At 41.7% G+C, this 17,914-nt stretch overlaps 1 protein-coding gene across 3 annotated transcripts in view; it reads left to right on the top strand.

The window, feature by feature from the left end:
- DNMT3A (DNA methyltransferase 3 alpha) overlaps positions 1-17,914 on the top strand; it is a 118,349-nt gene that overhangs the window by 59,808 nt on the left and 40,627 nt on the right. For 2 of the 3 annotated variants that reach the window (XM_081943956.1, XM_081943957.1), the window contains exon 7: positions 7,759-7,791. The exons of the other annotated variant lie outside the window; for it this stretch is intronic. In XM_081943956.1, coding sequence (XP_081800082.1) covers positions 7,759-7,791 — 33 coding nt within the window. The remainder of the gene's footprint in view (positions 1-7,758; positions 7,792-17,914) is intronic. 3 annotated transcript variants of the gene reach the window in all.

The raw sequence follows: 17,914 nt of genomic DNA on the forward strand, positions 1-17,914 counted from the left end.
AACAATAACATGATTCTACACGTATAGTACAATGGAGGGTTGTGTTTGAGACATAGGAAAACAGCTAGAATTGTGAGTGACATCCCTCAGATTTGGACAATAAAGTGGGAAGCCATTTTGTGCAATAAGGCTGGCTCTGGGATACGGGTTCTCTTGAGCATTTGCTGAAAAGATACTTGGAATGTGAGATATTATTATAGGTCCATTTATAAAGAGCTGGTAGTGTGTGGCTCCCAAGAATGTAGGGACAGGGCTAACTTGGCTATAGAGGGAAAAGCGTTAGGAGGCTTCCAGTATCTGCCTAACATTAGTTTTATAAAATATAGTAATTATTCTACAGTGTACTGGGACACTTTAATATGCTACTTGGGAGCAAGGGAGCTTCTGGGGAAATCTGGAATATTGGCAGACCTCTTAAGACGTTATTGGTCCCCATTTTTTGCATGTACAGTAAATGAGAATAATTATTGTAGAATAGGTGAGCAGGTAGATTTATGGGTAGGTGGATTTTGATGATGTAGCATGATGAGCTGGGTGGCTTGGTGGAAATTTCTTCCAGTCTTTTTCTTACTGGAAGCCAACTGTCCTTATCTACTCTACAGGTTATCCTGGTCATAGACCCTCTTTTTTCACATACTGCCATTCTGCAGAGTGTCTGTTCGCCTTCCATATTTCTTGGTGGTCCTGACCTTATAGCAATAGCATTTATATAAATTTGTATACCGCTTCACAGTGCTTTACAGGCCTTTCTAAGTGGGTTACAGAGTCAGCATATTGCCCCCAACAATTTGGGTCCTCATTTTACCCAACTCGGAAGGATGGAAGGCTGAGTCAACCTTGAGCCTGTTGAGATTCAAACAGCTGGCAATCGGCAATCGGCAGAAGTAACCTGCAGTACTGCATCCTAACCACTGTGACAGCACGGCTCCTATCTAAGCCAACCATGTATCTACCCAAATAAATATTTAGACCAAACGGTTGTCAGGAATGATGACATTAAAACTGAGACCCCTTTGGATGTTACCTAGTAGAAAATGGGGCTAAGTTGGGATCTTGTAAACAAAAGAGTGCAAGCAGGCTTATCTGTAATTCAATTTTCCGATGCATTTTGTCCCAGCTTTGCTACCTTTTCCCTAATTTTAAATTTTGGCTTGGATTTTATTGTGTTTTGTTTAATTGTATTTTTTGTGTATGTCTGCGTACGCCTCCAAGTCAGTCTTGACTCCTGATAACTGCTTCAATAAATCCATGCAGTTTTCTGGACAAGATTTTTGGAAATGGCTTGCCATTCCTTCTTCCTAAGATTGAGATAGAGTGACTGGCCGAAAGTCACCCAGCTGACATCCTGCCTCAGGTGGCACTAGAACTCACAGGTTCCCAATTTTTAGTCTGGTTCCTTAACCACTACTCTAAACTTGCTGTCCATTGTACATATAAACAGTTGAAAATAGGCTAAAATGAAATGTCTAAGCTGCCTGAATTTCATTAGCAGTTTGTGTTCAAAGAAGGGTACTGAGGGGTACTTTTAGACAGCATCCTTAGGATCCAGTTTACGCTCTAAATTGGGGGTGCAATCTTCTCTCTCATTTGTCATGTCCATTTCTCTCAGTTGTTGCATGGATTTGCTCCTACCTTTCTTTGGATGCTTGTGTCAAAATTATGAGAAATATAACAACACTAAAACCTATTGTTTAAAAAAAAATCACAACTTAAGTTAAACCATATATATACATAATCTATTTGGTATATATTACAAGCAATTCTCAGTCCAGGTTTCATCATTGCCAGGTTGGAAAAGATAGATTTGGGAAATATACTAGGGCTGTGATGGCGAACCTATGGCACCAGAAGTGGGTTGCTCCCGGTTTGGCCCAGATCAGGTGAACCAGTAGTAGCGGCGGCAGGAGGCTCGGCCCACCCGCCCAAACCGGTAGTAAAAAAAAAAAGGAAGCCCACCACTGTGTGGCATGCGTGCAGTGGTGGGATTCAGCCAGTTCACACCATTTCAGGAGAACCTGTTGTTAACTTTCTGAGCAGTTGGGTGAACTGGTTGTTGGAAGAAATCATTAGGGCAGAGAACCGGTTGTTAAATTATTTTAATCTCATCACAGCACATGTGCCACAGGTGACACACACAGCCCTCTCTGTGGGCACGCATGCAATTATCAGCTGCTCGTCCGGGTTCCATCGTGTGCATGCGAGCTGGCCAACGGGTCTTCGAACACCAGCTGTCCGGTATGAATGGATGTGATGGGACCCAGAAGGGCAGCTGGCCGCCAAGCACATGCACACCGGCCAGCTGTTCTCTTTTGAGTTCTGGTGCGCGCACGCTCTAGTTTCGGCACTCAGTACCAAAAAGGTTAGCCGTCACTGTACTACGGCATTTATTGTTAGTTTTTTTAGTTAGAATCGGGTTGTAGCCTCCCCTTGAATTGCTGGTGACATTCTTGTTTTTCACCCATTTGCTTGCCAACCCTGTTTGCTGCTGATAAGATCGTTTTCTCAGCTGATCCTCTAGCAGTTGTATAGAAAGTAATATTCTGATGCCATGTAACCTCATTCTTCTCTAAAACAGCTACAGCTTATTTCTCAAGAGTTGCTTGCAAGGGAGACAAATAACTTTTGAAAAGAGCTTTGCAATCTTCTTAGGAAGGGGCTCCAGGGGGAAGTACGCTCATCAGCATGGGGGACTTCTCTTCAGAAGGCAAGAAGATCTGCAATTTACCAAACTGTTATTACAGTTATCTGTAATTCTTCACCAAATATTGGGGAAAAAAAGTTTCTCTATGCAATTTCTGATTATGGTGGATATGTGGAGACTGGTTTCTCAAGTACAGATTGGAAATGTGCTACCTGCCTTATTTTGAGCAAAACCAGTAGTCCACCTAGTTAAAGTTTAACTGCTTTGGCAGCAGCCCTCCAGTGTCACAAGAAAGGAACAGGCTTTCTCATCATCCTTTCTTCTGGAGAGTTCAGCTAATAAAGCAGGTGGTTATCGCTGAGAGACAAACTAGATATGTGAAATGTTTGAATCCATATTATGGATATAATACGTATCTGTATGTCGATTTTAGTCACTTTTATTCTTGCTGGAGGGGGTAGAATGAGGGCAAGGGCCATGACAAATGGTCTATGTCAAAGAATCCTCCAACTTCTAATTTTCAGATGCTGACTGAGGAGAAATGAACTTGAGCCTTCATAATGAATGAGCACAGTAATTTATGAGACTCTGTTATTTGGCCTTCCAAGGGATTCTGGTATGCTGGGAAGCCATAGTTTCTTATCTCTCTGCTCTATGTGTTTGCATGTGTTTCTTTACACTCTTGGTTTCACTGTAACACTTCGTGGAGGCAGTAACCAGAAAACCTTTCCATCACTTGTAAAGCGTAAACGTGAAACTAATTAAGTGGATCAGCTCTCTACGCAGCCAACAGAAGCCACTCAAAGCATTGAGTTGCTATAAATCAGTAGAGAAGCTTCTTCTCATCCTGTTGGAGTACTCAACTGAATGTGGCTGTGCAGAGGTTAGTCAAGTTTAGGTGATACATTGGGATGAAGAGAAAATGTTCTTTGAATCTAAGCTGCATTTTAAAAGCTCTCACTAAACTGACTGTCTTGCATCTTTCATAATAGCATGTGCTATTTTGACATTTCTTTTCACAGGAGCTGGTCCAGACTCTTGTCCTTCAAGGGCTTCTTGAAGTTTTTTAATTCTTGAAAACTTGGTCCCACGGATTAAAATATTGAGCCTTGAGATTCATTTTTAGCTAAATGCTAATATCCAGACATCTTTTTTTTCTCCCTTTGCTTTTGCTTATCTATCTTTCTTTCTTTCCACTACTTGTGGATCAGTTGCAGAAAATACCGCTAGCTACTACTGCTTGTGCAAAATCATAACTTAGTTCTGGCACTTTCGGCAGCCCTAAATATAGAGCTTCATATTAGAAATAACAATCTTGCTCGGCATTATAACTCTGAGGGCACATATTTGAAAATTCTTTGATTTATTTACCAGGCTGTTTGTTTTCCAAACTTGTTCCAATAATGTGCTTGACGCTTATTCACCATATTCTAGCAGCAAATTTCCCATTTGGTTTTATTTATTTATTGGATTTTATCCCATCTTTATTACTTTATAAGTAACTCAAGACAGCAAACAACATTTCTAATACACCTCCTGTTCCCCTGTGAGGTGGGTTGGGCTGAGAGGATCAGAGGTGGGTTGCTCCCGGTTAGCCCAGATTGGGCGAATCGGTAGTGTCGGTGGTGAGAGGCCCTGCCCATCCGCCCGGATGCTTCTGTGCATGCGCAGAAGCGTCGCATGTGAGCTCGCGAGCAAACCAGTAGCGCTGGGATTTGCAACCCACCTCTGGAGAGAATGTGACTGGCCCAAAGTCACCCAGCCGGCTTTCATGCTTAAACTGGGACTAGAACTAAGTCTCCTGTTTCCAGGCTAGCATCTTAACCACTACTCCAAACTGGACTGTTTTTCTGATCTAGTGTGCTCTGGGTATGTTTGTATATTATACAGGCATATATTTTATACCTATATAGATACATAAAACACACACACACACACACACACACACACACACACACTGTATATGATAACTGGTTATTTTGCCTCATGGAGATTGTTTATACAGTGTCCACAGGCTTTGGGGAATATAAATGTTTCTATTGCATTTTGAATATATGTTCTCCTCACAATCCTGCTAAAATTAGTCTCCTTCTTCTTCACACACTGCTATAAAACTTAAGAAGAAAAAATTAAAAAGAAGCATGAGAGGTGAGGAGAGAGAAGAGGGTTAATCTCCTCTACTCAGTTAATAGAATAGAATAAATTTTTTAATTGGCCAAGTGTGATTGGACACACAAGGAATTTGTCTTTGTTGCACATGCTCTCAGTGTACATAAGGAGACTATGGACAGGGAGAAAATGGACCATCCCCCCGTCCCCCCAATTCTCCCCCACTGATTACTCTTCCCTACCATTCTATTGAGTGATGTGGAAGGGAGAAGAAAGATAATGGATATTTTCCTAAGCTTAAAAGCTATTGGAAGCAGTGCAAAAAAAGGAGGCTAACTTCCACCACCAATCATACCCCCATGCCAGTTTTTAGAATGGATGAGCAAAATGAGAAATGAGAAAAATGAAGCCACTGCAGCTATCCTTTTTTTCATTACTTATTTGAACAGAGGAAAGGAATCCGTTCTCACCTCAAGGCTGTTCATCAGGGAAAGCTGAACAGTTGGAAAGCAGATCCTCATATTTATGTACTAGATTAAAAGGATGGGTGGGGAAGAGAGGATATAGCAAAGTGTAGGGCCTATGAACAAAAGTTTTCCTCCTCAGATCAAAACTAAAAATGAACTTTGTGATGATTGCGTGCATTGAGTGCAGAATGTGCCTCTTCTCCAAAGAATATGCACAGTACGTTTGAGGAATGTACGTTCCCCAAGCTTGTTGGATATTGGAGTCACCTTGAACTGCGAGATGGGTGGCATATAAATTTAATAAATGAATAGCAATAGCAGTTAACACTTAGACTTATATACCACTTCATTGAGCTTTACAGCCGTCTCTAAGTGGCTTACAGAGTCAGCATATTGCCCCCAACAATTTGGGTCCTCATTTTTCTGACCTCGGAAGGATGGAAGGCTGAGTCAGCCTTGAGCTGGTTAGGATCAAACTGCTGGCAGTCATCAGAATTAGCCTGCAATACTGCATTCTAACCACTGCACCACCGAGGCTTATAAATAAATAAATAAATATCATAAATAAATATCCTGACAACATTTTGCATTAAGGTTCATAGAAAAGTATGTATAATATATGGGAACTTTATATAGGTTTTTTTTTCCTTTCGGGAATGATCTTAATGTATATTTTCCATGAGAAGTGATGAATGTGTGGGTTGACCAATTGTTTAACTCAGTATTAACTCAAAAAAAGCACACCATTGGATCATGCAGCGTAAAGTGCATAGGTTGATAGCATGTTAAAAGGCCTACTTTGAAAACATGAAAAGATTGGGGGAGGAACTTCCTAGAAATCATTGCATTGCATACTTCGTAGAGGATGGGTAAGGCTCACCACAGATAAAAATAGTGCTTCAGTGATTGTTCTGAGACTTGCATCACAGGTAGTATGAAATGCTTGTTCCTGTATATCCATTTTTTCTCATTTCTTTCTTACTCTTAGTGCATTTCTACCTTTTTAGAGATCCATTTGTTTTATTTTTAATAGTGTGACAATGCAACTCTGTTCAAGGCTGTTGTTCAATACCAATTTAACTGGCCTTTGTTGATAAGCCCTTGCAGAATATATTTGATTAAAAGGAGCAGTCAGCAAAAGTGACTTTCCTCCAGAAGACGTTGCTGTGCTCCAAAATAATTGTCTTGCTGCAGGGCACATTGAGATGGAAGTGCATTCCTAGACTAACAGTAATTTGAGCTGTAGCTCTGGGCTCATAAGCCATGAATAACTACCACATCATCAGTCCTTAAACAAGACTGCAGGATAAGTTCAAGCTGCTTTCTGACCCAGTGATCAGAATGGTCTTCTGAAATCATCTCAGTCACATAGCTAGAGCAAAATGTGGAACTGCTTCCATTGAGGGCAATAGTTAGGCTTAGAGATCTTGCATACTTATTTGGGTTGAGTTTAGGACACACCAGCAGGGCCCCATCATCCTGTTACCTTCATTCTGTCTTTTTCCTCATAGTTCTTCTGTGTTTTGTTGACTTTTAGAAAAACTTGCCTTCATTCAGTTAAATGCAAATGGAACGTAATCTTTGTAGGTGTGTTTTAGTCTACTCATTTGCCTTTCTTATGGTTAAGGGGATTTGGTACAGGCAGTGGCAAATTAGAAAAATTCAGCCTAGCATATTTATTATAACCCTTTAAAAGGGGTGATTCTTGATGGCTCTATTTTCTTAATTAATCTTTTAAATATTTCCTGGCTATTTTTTTCTGAATGAGAGCATTAGTACAATAGCACTGTAACTCTATAATGTTCAGTTTTTAAAAAATCCAGAAATCCCTTTTAATCATAGTCAAAATGGCAGTATCTAAAAAGATTATGTTTTTAAAATTAGCATTATTGTGTGAATATATTAGCGCACTATTAATGCTGAGATACAAACACTACAGATATAACCATGCAGTCTAGTGTTTCCTTTTCTTTAGAAAAAAGTTGATGAGATATAGGACATAGCAACATAATGTATAATGTTAATATTTGTATTATGGTGTTAATAGTTCTGCAACATGACTATACAATCAGGTTTTTTTATTGTTGAAAAAAGGAAGTGATGGGAGAGTTGGTATTTTTAAAAAGTCATCATAACAGTGTTATTCTCTACAGTATACCATTCTTTCTTTTAAAAAAAATCAGATTAGCAAATGTTTCAGCAATGATTAAAAGCAGAAATACAGTGACACTTAGCACAATAGTTATGTGTTGATCTTCAAACAGCTCCACCTCACATCTATTGTGATGGACAAACATAGCATACATCTGAAGAGCCATGAGTGAGTCACATTATAATCCTGTCACCCATCATCTGGAAGCAAAGGAGATGGATTAGGGTTTCCTCCTCAAGCAAAACAAGTGGCACCATAAAGCTTTGCCTTTTGGTAGCCCACCAGATATGCCCTGTTGCACCTGGGGCAGGTGGCGGATGGCGTCTGAGGTGCTGATTGCTGTGGTTGTGTGTGCTAACTCCCTCCTCTCCTTTACCTTTCTCCCACAGACTGATAACCCAGCGGCAGCTCAGCTTGACAAGGTTCGTGGCACACCTTTGGGGTTTTGGGGGGAGGCGGCTTGTCTCTCATGTGGCCTTCATACCAGGCTTGTGTGCTAAGCGTGTGGATGTGCACACGCGGACATGCATTCACATCCTCCCATGCGTGTGCCCGCTGCCATAGAGTTGTATTTGCTCATGCACACCTCCAGACATGCTTTGCTTCTGTACAATGTGGTTTTAAAACTGTTATGGGGGATGTGACCTGTTGCTCCTGGACTGTTAAATATGTATGATCCTTTTTCTAGGATAGCATTCTCCGTTGCTCCACTCTTGCTCTCCCCTGCTTTTCTCCACTCTCTCTTCTCTGCTCTCCTCCTTTCGCTCTTTCATGCACCCAAAGCCAACTTTGAGGTTTGTGTTTCAAATATTCAAATGTTCATTGGATGCCCAGGATGATCTTATGTCATCAAACCTAGGATAGAGAACTCATATTCTGGGAAAACTCATGTTTAGCAAGACTTTTTTACTTGTAAGTGTCAGCAGCAGGTAGAAATAGGATTAAATGTACCTTGATTGGTTGTGCTCACATAATATCTTAACTATCAGTTTTCTGGGTTCACATAATAATTAAACCGTTTAATAGCTGAGTTCAAACAACATACTAGCACACATAAAAACACATCAAGATTAATATTAAGCAGCTCTAACAGCTCTGTACATGGATTGGATCTTCAGATAACTTGGTTAAGAGGGCCAGCACATTTTTAAACTTCCTTTTGGTGGTCATTAATGCTAAATAGAATGAAAATTCTGCATTAGGATAACACATGTAACTCCTCCTACAAATTGGGAAGGACGAAGACCAACAGGGACCTTTCTGATAGCTGGAAATGAATGAACGCCTGACTTTTATGAATGTAGTAGGCCACGTCCACCTGCTTCCATGAATAATTGAGGACTGGAAGTTTCCTTTCAAGCTAATCTGACATATTTCTGACATTACACACATTTACACACATTTTAGGTAGTTAAAATGAATTTGGATAATTCATGATTCACGTTAGCCATTGTTTTAGGACATTGCATAGTCCAGACTCTGGGCACTCACATTAAACTTTACTATAATTTATTTGTTTAGGGATAGCATGTTAGGTGAACATTTTTCTGAATTAGGCTTAGTGCATTGTGTGAGCCCAGTTATAGTCTGTTTTTCTTCTTCCGATAGTTGCTTGTGGGAGTAATAGCCTTGACTGGATGAATTGTTGCAGTCATCAATTAAAGGCAGAATGGTTCTTCCGCTGCCAAATAGTCTCTGGGCGTGGCAACCAGCAAAGTGTGGAATTTCTGAAAGGGTACCACAGTCTCCCAAACTCTATGGTGCTATGCCAGTTTGAATGAAGTAGGGTTTGAAAGGTGACTGTTTCTTCCTGTCTGCATCCAAACGTGCTGTGTGGCTTCTCTTTTAACAATAAAAGGTACCAGCAATGTAACCTTATAATGCTTATTTTATATAGCTTTGATAGTTTAATAGCAACTTAAATTAGCATTTCAGTTTCTTGCTACATGGAAGATGTGAAAAAGCATATTCTTCGCATGTACAAGTTCCAGGTTCAATCCCTAGCATAAACAGTTGAAAGAGAACTCAGGAAACCACAGAACAGGGAAAGCACTCTTTCCCTAAAATTTCTCTAGTCAGAATAGATAACATTAAGATAGATGAGCTACACGTTGCCTTCAGTTTCATAATTTTGAACTTCAAAAGAGAACTTTCGCAGTTCAGAATTATGGGACAGGAAATTATAAAATTCTAGATGGAATTCCAGATGGTTTTCTGACAGTTCCAAGGAATTTTTCGTTTCCAAATCTGCCAATCCCAGCAAAGTCCTAATTGTGAATGAATTCCTAGACAGACAAGGAATGATGGATGGAAACTGACCAAGAAGAGATTCAACCTAGAAATAATGAGGAACTTTCTGACAATAAGAGCAATCAACCAAAGGAACAGAAGAAGTTCCCTTTGGAAGTTGTGGAAGCTTCATCACTGGAGGCTTCCAAGAAGAGATTGCACTGCCATTTATCAAAAACGGTGTAGGGCCGTGATGGCAAACCTATGGGACACCTGCCACAGGTGGCACGCGGAGCCATTTGTTAGGGCACGTGAGGCTTTGCCCTGTCAGCATGCGCACACTGGCCAGCTGACTTCGGCCTTCATTTCCGGAGGACAAAAAACAACCAAACGTGCAAACTGGAAGTCCATTCCTGAATTTCCCAGTTTTCTACCTCCGGAGGCTTCAGGGAAGCCGCCTAAAGCCCCCGGGGGAGGGGTGGGGGGGGCAGAGGAGGCCGTTTTCACCCTCTCCAGGCTCCTAGAAAACCTCTGGAGCCTGGGGAGGGCAAAACATGGGTCCATCGCATACTAAAAGCAGGAGGAGGGCAGGGGTCATGCACGCATGTGTGGGGAGAGGGGTCATGCACGCATGCGTGTGGGGTGGTGGTGTCCCATGCATAGAATTATGGGTGTGGGCACACCTGCGCACAACCCCCTGCGCTCCCCCTGCTTTTGGCACGTGATGGGAAAAAGGTTAGCCATCTGGTGTAGGGTCTCCTGCTTGGGCAGTGGGGGGTTGGACTAGATGACCTACAAGGTCCCTTCCAACTCTGTCAATCTGTAAATCTAATATGTTTGGGCAATGGAAAGGCTTGTATAGTGAGCTGAGCTATAAACTACACAAGCGTGTTTTAGCTTGGTCAAGTATTATATGTTACATGAATGCATCAGTGAATCTAACAAGAAAATAGGATAGAGTAGCAAGGGATTTCTTTGCCAGTTCTTTGGGGTAGAACTGGCAAAGTAATCCCTTTTAGTATGACATCCAATATTTGTGGGTGAGGTTGGATGGAATAATGACCATTCCATCTTAGTTCCCTTATTAACTTTTAGAACCTTACTATGACCAATTTGCACGGTACATTGAAGATAAAATTGCTTGTGTTCATTCCAGTGTGAATTCCAGGTTGATTGTTCAGTCAATTGATGGAGCTGAAATGTCTACTCTTCCAGTTTACAAAGGGATTATTTTCTGTTCCAGCAAAAGTAGCAGAGAATCTTGCAGCTCAGTGATATATCAGTTTTGAAGATCCTACAAGGCACTTTTGCTACAATGGAATTAATGCTACTTGCTCCTAGGGGATTCTTGATAGTACAAAAGCTTTAGTAGCTCGGTAGCCCTTGAAAGCTAAAAAGCCCTACTACGTATGTTTCTCAGTCTCATAGAGAATTATAGAATAGCATCTGACAGTGATACTTCAGTCTTTGCAGATTGGGAAAGTAGACAAAAGTGTTGAAGCTTGAAATGGACCCCTCGTGTTCTCAACCCTGGTACATCTTGATTCTTCTAAAATAGAATAGGGCTATCAGTTACTATAAACTTCAGTAGTTAAACTGAGTTTTCATATTCAGAAGCAGTCTCTCTCTGAATGCAGTGTTATGGGACACAGGAGCAAGATGAGGATCAAGATGATCAAAGACCTTGCCTACAATCTTTTAACTGATCACTGTTGGTAATAGCAAACTGGATTAGATTGGATACTCGATGAAAGAGACATCTCTTTCAAACGTGGATGTTTCATAACACTTACTGAATTTACTTTTTGATGCTGGTGTGTTACAGATGTGCTACTGATAATATTTCAAAATTTCCCAAAAGTGATATTTTTTGCATAATTCTCAAAAAGAATCTTTCTTTGAAAAATTGTGATTCCTAAGCTTGTTTGTTCTCTGCTTGTGGTAGTACCTGTCAACCTTGGCTTATCTCAAAGATGGATAGAAGAGCACCATCAAATCCCAAAGCTTGATTAGATTAGAAAGTCAGAAAAACATCTGGGAAGAAGTGGCAAACAAATCCCATACCATTATTAATACAACTGCATGGAAATATTTACATAATCACTTGAATAGGTCTAATGTTCAGCTATTAATGGATGCAGTAAAGGCAGAGAAATCACACTGTTGTGGCACTCTTATTGCTACAATGTCATCTACAATGGGGGCATGATGGCTTAGCAGTCAAAGACATTGAGTTGGTCAGCTGAAAGCTTGCAGCCTGGATTCAAGATCTGAGTGCTCCCAATACTTGTCCCAGCTCCTGCCCATCTAGCAGTTTGAAAGCATGCAAACGCAGGTTGATAAATAGGTACTACTTTGGTGGGAAGTGTCCCGTGCCCCTCAGTATATAGTCATACTGGCCACATGACCACAGAAGTGTCTTTGGACAATGCTGGCTCCTCCAGCTAAGAAACGGAGATGAGCACCACCTCCTAGAGTTGGATATGACTGGACAAGGGAAACCTTTACCTTTTGTGTAAATATGAACTCTTTCTTATGTTTGGTCAGACTCCTCCCCCTTTGTCTTCCTTGTTGTGGTGCCGTGGTGTTCCAGGCATCTCTTTGACACTTCCTTTCCTGAAAATCCTCAGGATTGGTGCATAGGGAAAGGCTTCAGCCGTCCACTCATTCCAGGTTGCAACCAAGGCCTCAGGTGAACTACCCATCAGGTCCTCGGGGAAAGCCACAAGCTACCCCTGAAACCCAAAAGGGTCCATAGTTGCCTGGACCGGGCCAATCAGTAGACCCTGTCTCCGTGCAAGGTGGGTGACACCAGCAAGCCAAAAAGCAATCACAGACTTATAGCAGTAATCCTGCACTTTTGCATCACATTGGAACTGAGCATGAGCATCAGTATATATTTTACGTTGATGACTTTGGACAGCTTCATGGTTGTTACGGAGGCTATAAACTCCTGAGCTACTTCAAACTCAACATCATCTAGTGGCAAAATTGAAATCCTTGATAACTAAGAATCTTGGGCTCTCTGTAGCCAGTGTGGCAACAAAGTCCAGAAATTTCAAACAAGGATCATGCTGTGTATCAGAGATGGTGGTATGCAAATAGCAATCCCAAAAGCCCAATTTCAAGGGTCTTGCAGATTGTTATATGTGCCATAGAGCCTTAACGAATCACAGATGACAGATTACAAATCACAAATCAGGGATGACAATAGCCACCACCTCTCCATGCCAAACCCAAAATACACCTCCAAGAAGGGAACTCCATCCTCCAGGTCCACCCAGGTCTCGATGATAAATGCCAGATCAGCATTTATTCATTATGAAATCATACTATACATGAAAACAGATTTGTTACAGGCAGACGTAGCACTCAAAACCAAGAAGCTATACATAAATGTTTCAGATCAGAACCACCCTAATTCACACACAATATCCCACTCTGACAATTGGGGGATGGGAAACAAAGAATGTAGTGCATATCCAGAAAGAGCTCATTAGCCGACCACCTCAACTTGCCAGTTGCCAGGCTAATCTCACCAGCCATCAACCTCAGCACATCCAGTCAACAAGAGAAGCCACACCATGTCAAACCACAGGACTCTTCCCCAGAGACCTTCCTGTGGTGATCTAAGCCTTGACCTTCAGCCAATGTTTTCTAGTAACTAATTCTGCCTCTGGCCTCAGGCTCCAGGACCACCATTGCCAGCTGCGGCTGCCAGAAATTTCATTGCCTCTTGCTCTACTCTGTCTTCACGGTTGCTCTCCAGAGTCTACATAACTGAGGAACAATTCCAAGGGCTTCCAGGATGCCAAGAAAGGTCATAACCACCAACACTTCCCATCTGCAGCCCCCAGTTAGACTACTAGACATGCAATAAATAAAAACAAAACATGGACCCAAAACCACAAACAGAATGTGAGCACCTCACGGCAGCATGTTTCCAGATAGGTGCCATGTTCACTCCTTAGTGTACTCCAAAATAGCTTTTGGGAACCAAATTCAAAACACTCTGTATATTTCAGTAAATCCCTGCAGAGGATATCCTAGATATCTGTAGTATGTAGGAATTATAATACGGGAGTCCCAAGCTTCATTTTTTGCTGTGCATAATTAGCTTATCGCTGCTCTTCTGTTTCTGTATTTCTGTGGCTTTTCTTATTGATTGCTCTTGGCCTTTTGGCTAAGATCAAGTGTGAAGGTCTGATTTGTGGCTACATTTCAGTCAATACCATTCTTAGATCTCTTTAGTATTACTATTAGTAAGAAGTACTGATGGAGTTTTTATTCCCATTTGCTACTCTCTGCGGTAAAAGTAGAAATGTGTAATAATATGCTCATATCCTTCCTTTGTTCACCAGCTCATATTTTATCCCCTTAGGTATCCCCAGCCAAAATCTCTGTAGTATGGGCGGGGCAGAAGGCTAGGAAATGCTCTACTTGCAGGCAAAGCCACAAGTAGAGCAGAGTAACAAGTAGGTGCAGCTGTACAGAGAAAATAGCCCCTGTGCTTTTCTGTGGAGAGAGCACATGTTGTACTAGAGTGAGATGGGTGATGGTCAAAGAGACGTGGGAGCAATTTGTAAGCAGAACAGACTCCCCGGGGATTTAAAAACTGAACTAAAAATAAATGTGGAAGTGTGTCAGTTGGAGTGGGTTGGATTAGCCACCATTATATTATATCACGAGCAAAGAATAAGGTGAAAGAAGGTCACAGTTCTTAACACATGCACCCTCTCTGGGACCAGGTTTTTCCTTTGACATCCTCACTCCTTATTGTTGAAGAACAGTTTGGGCTATTAAGAAGTGCCTGGGAAGATACAGGGTCTTGTTTTCTTTTGACCCCCGAAATAAGTGCTTGGCTTTATTTTCAGGGAGGTCTTATTATTTTTGAGGTGCGGGAGACGGCGAGCATGGTCACCTCATGGCTGCTGCTGTGTTGCAATATTTGGGGGGGAGGGCTTATTTTCGAGGGAAGGCTTATTTTAGTGCATGCGCTCAAAAGCCTGATTGGGCTTATTATCCAGGAGGTCTTATTTTCAGGGAAACAGGGTATTGCAATTGAGGCTTGTTCAAGCTGGCTCACAAGACTGTTTTGCGACTTCCAAAAGAGGCTTCTGAAAGAGGATCAGGAGATAGCATTTTTCCCCTTCCACACTGACTCATTTTTACAGTTAGAAATGCTTCTGTTGGAACAGGCAAGCCCAGCCCCTGGTGCCTTTCTAAGAAAGCCAGTGCATGCCAGGACTACTGGGTCCAAGTCAAGAGACCCCGAGAAGCATCCAGCACATAAATCCCTCCGGAGGTGGAAAAATTGGGAGTTGTTGATGTATGCATATGTATTATAAATGCTGTGTGAAGGAAGGACCCTCGGTGTTTGCAAATCTGCAAAGGATGAGCATTTACGGCAAGAGAGGCAGGAAAAGGTGGCAATTTGATGAAGGCCTTTTGACATGGGCAGAGCTACACTACGCCAGCCTTGAACCTTGTGCTTTCTTCTCTGCCTTTCTCCATCCCTGGACTTCCTGCTGAACCGCTGTGTCTCCTTAGCAACAGGTCCCTGGCTGTTCTATATATAGCTCTGCCTGGCAGCATTTTGCCATTGGCACACTGTAAGCAAGTATAAGGCAGGGGATGTACCTTGCCTCCCGAGTCAAGATAAAGAGTAGCTCTCCATGGAAGCCACATCTCTCTGGAGCAACAGAGGCCTCAGTAAGGTGCTTTGCAGACTCCTGTTTATGTGTGGCCCAATAATCCAGAAGAGATTATTGAGAATCAATGCCAAGCTACCCTTCAGTTAGGAGAAGGTCTGTTCTTCATAAATAAGTATAAGTATAATCCTTATTGTCATTGTACTTAAATACAACGAAATTGGTTTTAATAGCCAGGTTCAGTAGCAGAGAGCTATCAGAAGTGCACTGCAGTGCAATATAGTCCTCGACTTACGATCTTAATCATTATGAACATAATGCCAATTATGGTGATAAGGATTATGTTAATATGGATTATGGTCATAAAGTGTGTCACCCACATGACTTACTTGATTTTATTATTATTATTATTTTTTTGCAGAGATCATTGAACGATGCCACGGTTGTAAAGTAAATGCTATAATTTTAAATCAAACTGGTTTGTTTTTTGTTTTTTTTACTGTGGGCCATTTTTGCCAAAAACCAAAAGTAAATTTGTCTTAAATGAGGTCACATGATTGCAGGGCCCTACAAGAACTTGTAAATGCAGGCTGGTTGCCAAGTGCCCAACATACAGTCATGTGACTGTGAGGCAGGGGTGCCGGCCGGCACTAATGCTAGTTTGCTTGTGTGTGTACTTTGCAACATTAATTGCAATTAATGTTGAAAGTGCAATTAAAGTTGTTCTGCGCATGCACAGAACTGAAAAACAAGAGATTGGGGAACCAGTCTCGGTTGTGCAGAGCAAGCGCGTGGCAGGCCTGGATTGCTGCTGGTTCCAGCGACCCAGGACGCCAAACTACTACTAGTTCGGCCAAACCGGTCCGAACCAGTAGGAACCCACCACTGCTCTGAGGAGAGTAGTTGTTGGAACTTCGGGTCATAAGTAGCTCTGGGGAAGTCCATCATAACTTCGAATATGCTAAGTGACCAGTTGTAAGTTGAGGACTATCTGTAGCAGAGAAGGATCAAACTAATCAACATAGGAAGGGCCATGGTTCAAATGTCACTGAGTGATAGGGAAGAGCAACTTCTTTGCATGGGAGAAACCACTTTCTTCAGATACTATAAAAGAGAAGTAGGGAGGGCGGCAGGTAGTGAATAATATCCTAGTGCTGTGATGCTGAACCTATGGCATGCGTGCCATCGGTGGCACGCAGAGCTCTCTCTGATGGCATGCGAGCCATCACCCCAGTTCAGCTCCTCTGCATATGCATACGTGCCTCCCACCAGCCAGCTGGTGTTCAGCTCTCTGCTGTGCATGCGTGGGGGCCGCGTGCGCATGCATGGGGCGAGGCATGTGTAAGGAGACTGCGCACATATGCACGAAGGGCAGGGCACACACAAGGGCCAGGCACGCATTGCATTTTGTGGGTTCAGTCGCGCGTGCTTTGGGCACTCTATCCGGAAAAGGTTAGCCATCACTGTCCTAGACTTTTGTTTCCCAATCTGGTGTCTTCTTTGTGGATTTGACTGCAATAGCCTCAACACTACTTAACCGAAAGATTTGAGGAAGAAGATGAGAACAGTAGTTCAACAGAATTGGAAGCAGAGCGCCAGGTTTAAGAAAGCGGGCTGAGGGAGTTGCAGTGCCAGCAAGAGCCATACCTAAATATAGCACTTGCAAGTACCATAACGGGCAGCAATAATGTTTCTGGGTTTCTGATAGAAAGAAGCCTTTTGCATCTGCTACTACCTGATCCTTTTAACTGAGGTTACATGAGACTTGCACATAATCTACTATGCATAATCTATGCATAATAGATTAATAATCTACTATGCATAATCTACTATGCATTATACTATGCATAATCTATTATTATTATTATTTGTTCCCAGTGTTGGCTTTCATTCAAAGGTTATGCCTGGAAACTTCATATTCCTGTATGTTAAAAGAAGCCTGGTTTGCAAGTTTGTAAGTATTAGTGGCTGAGGGGCCATTGCCTATGTACATTAGTGGCTGAGGGGCCAATGTTCCTATGTACATTGAGATAAGATAATAGTGGAAGGGACTATTTAGGATTGCCATAATTATATACTGTCTGCCATTTTGGGCAGAACACTGCCAGGCTATTTAAAAAAAAATAGCGTAATCTAATTAATGTTTTCATACAAACTCCTGGCATTACGAAATCAGCATAACAGATGTGCTAGTCTTCCACATGAAAGGAGATGTGGGAGGGAGGAATATTTAAACAAGTAATTGGCCAAGTACAATCAAGAAATACGGTAAACAATTAGTATAGTATGTATTGTTTCTCATACCTAAGCTAGCTGTCCATTTATATTTCAACATTAAGTAAAATAATGGAGCATTAACGGTTCATAAATAGAAAGAAACAGGAAGTACTTTCTAAGCAGAAATAAGATTTTATTACTTTGGAAGATTTGCTCCTTTAAGAACATGGATAATAAGAGTCTACCACTTTGGAATACAGTAATTGCTCTTTTAAAAACATGGCATTGAGCACTGTGAATACGTCAAAGTAAAGTTTCTCCAGGAGGATTGCTTATTGTTCCTACTTGGGCATTATAGTAAATTAAGTTCCCTTTGTTAGTATTTTGCAGCATAATGTTTTATTTGCTTGCACGAGTCTGCTGGAGTTTTAAATCCCTGTTGAGGTAG

This window comes from Natrix helvetica (genome assembly GCF_964273705.1).
Source record: "Natrix helvetica genome assembly, chromosome: 2".
Taxonomy (NCBI): Eukaryota; Metazoa; Chordata; class Lepidosauria; order Squamata; family Natricidae; genus Natrix; species Natrix helvetica.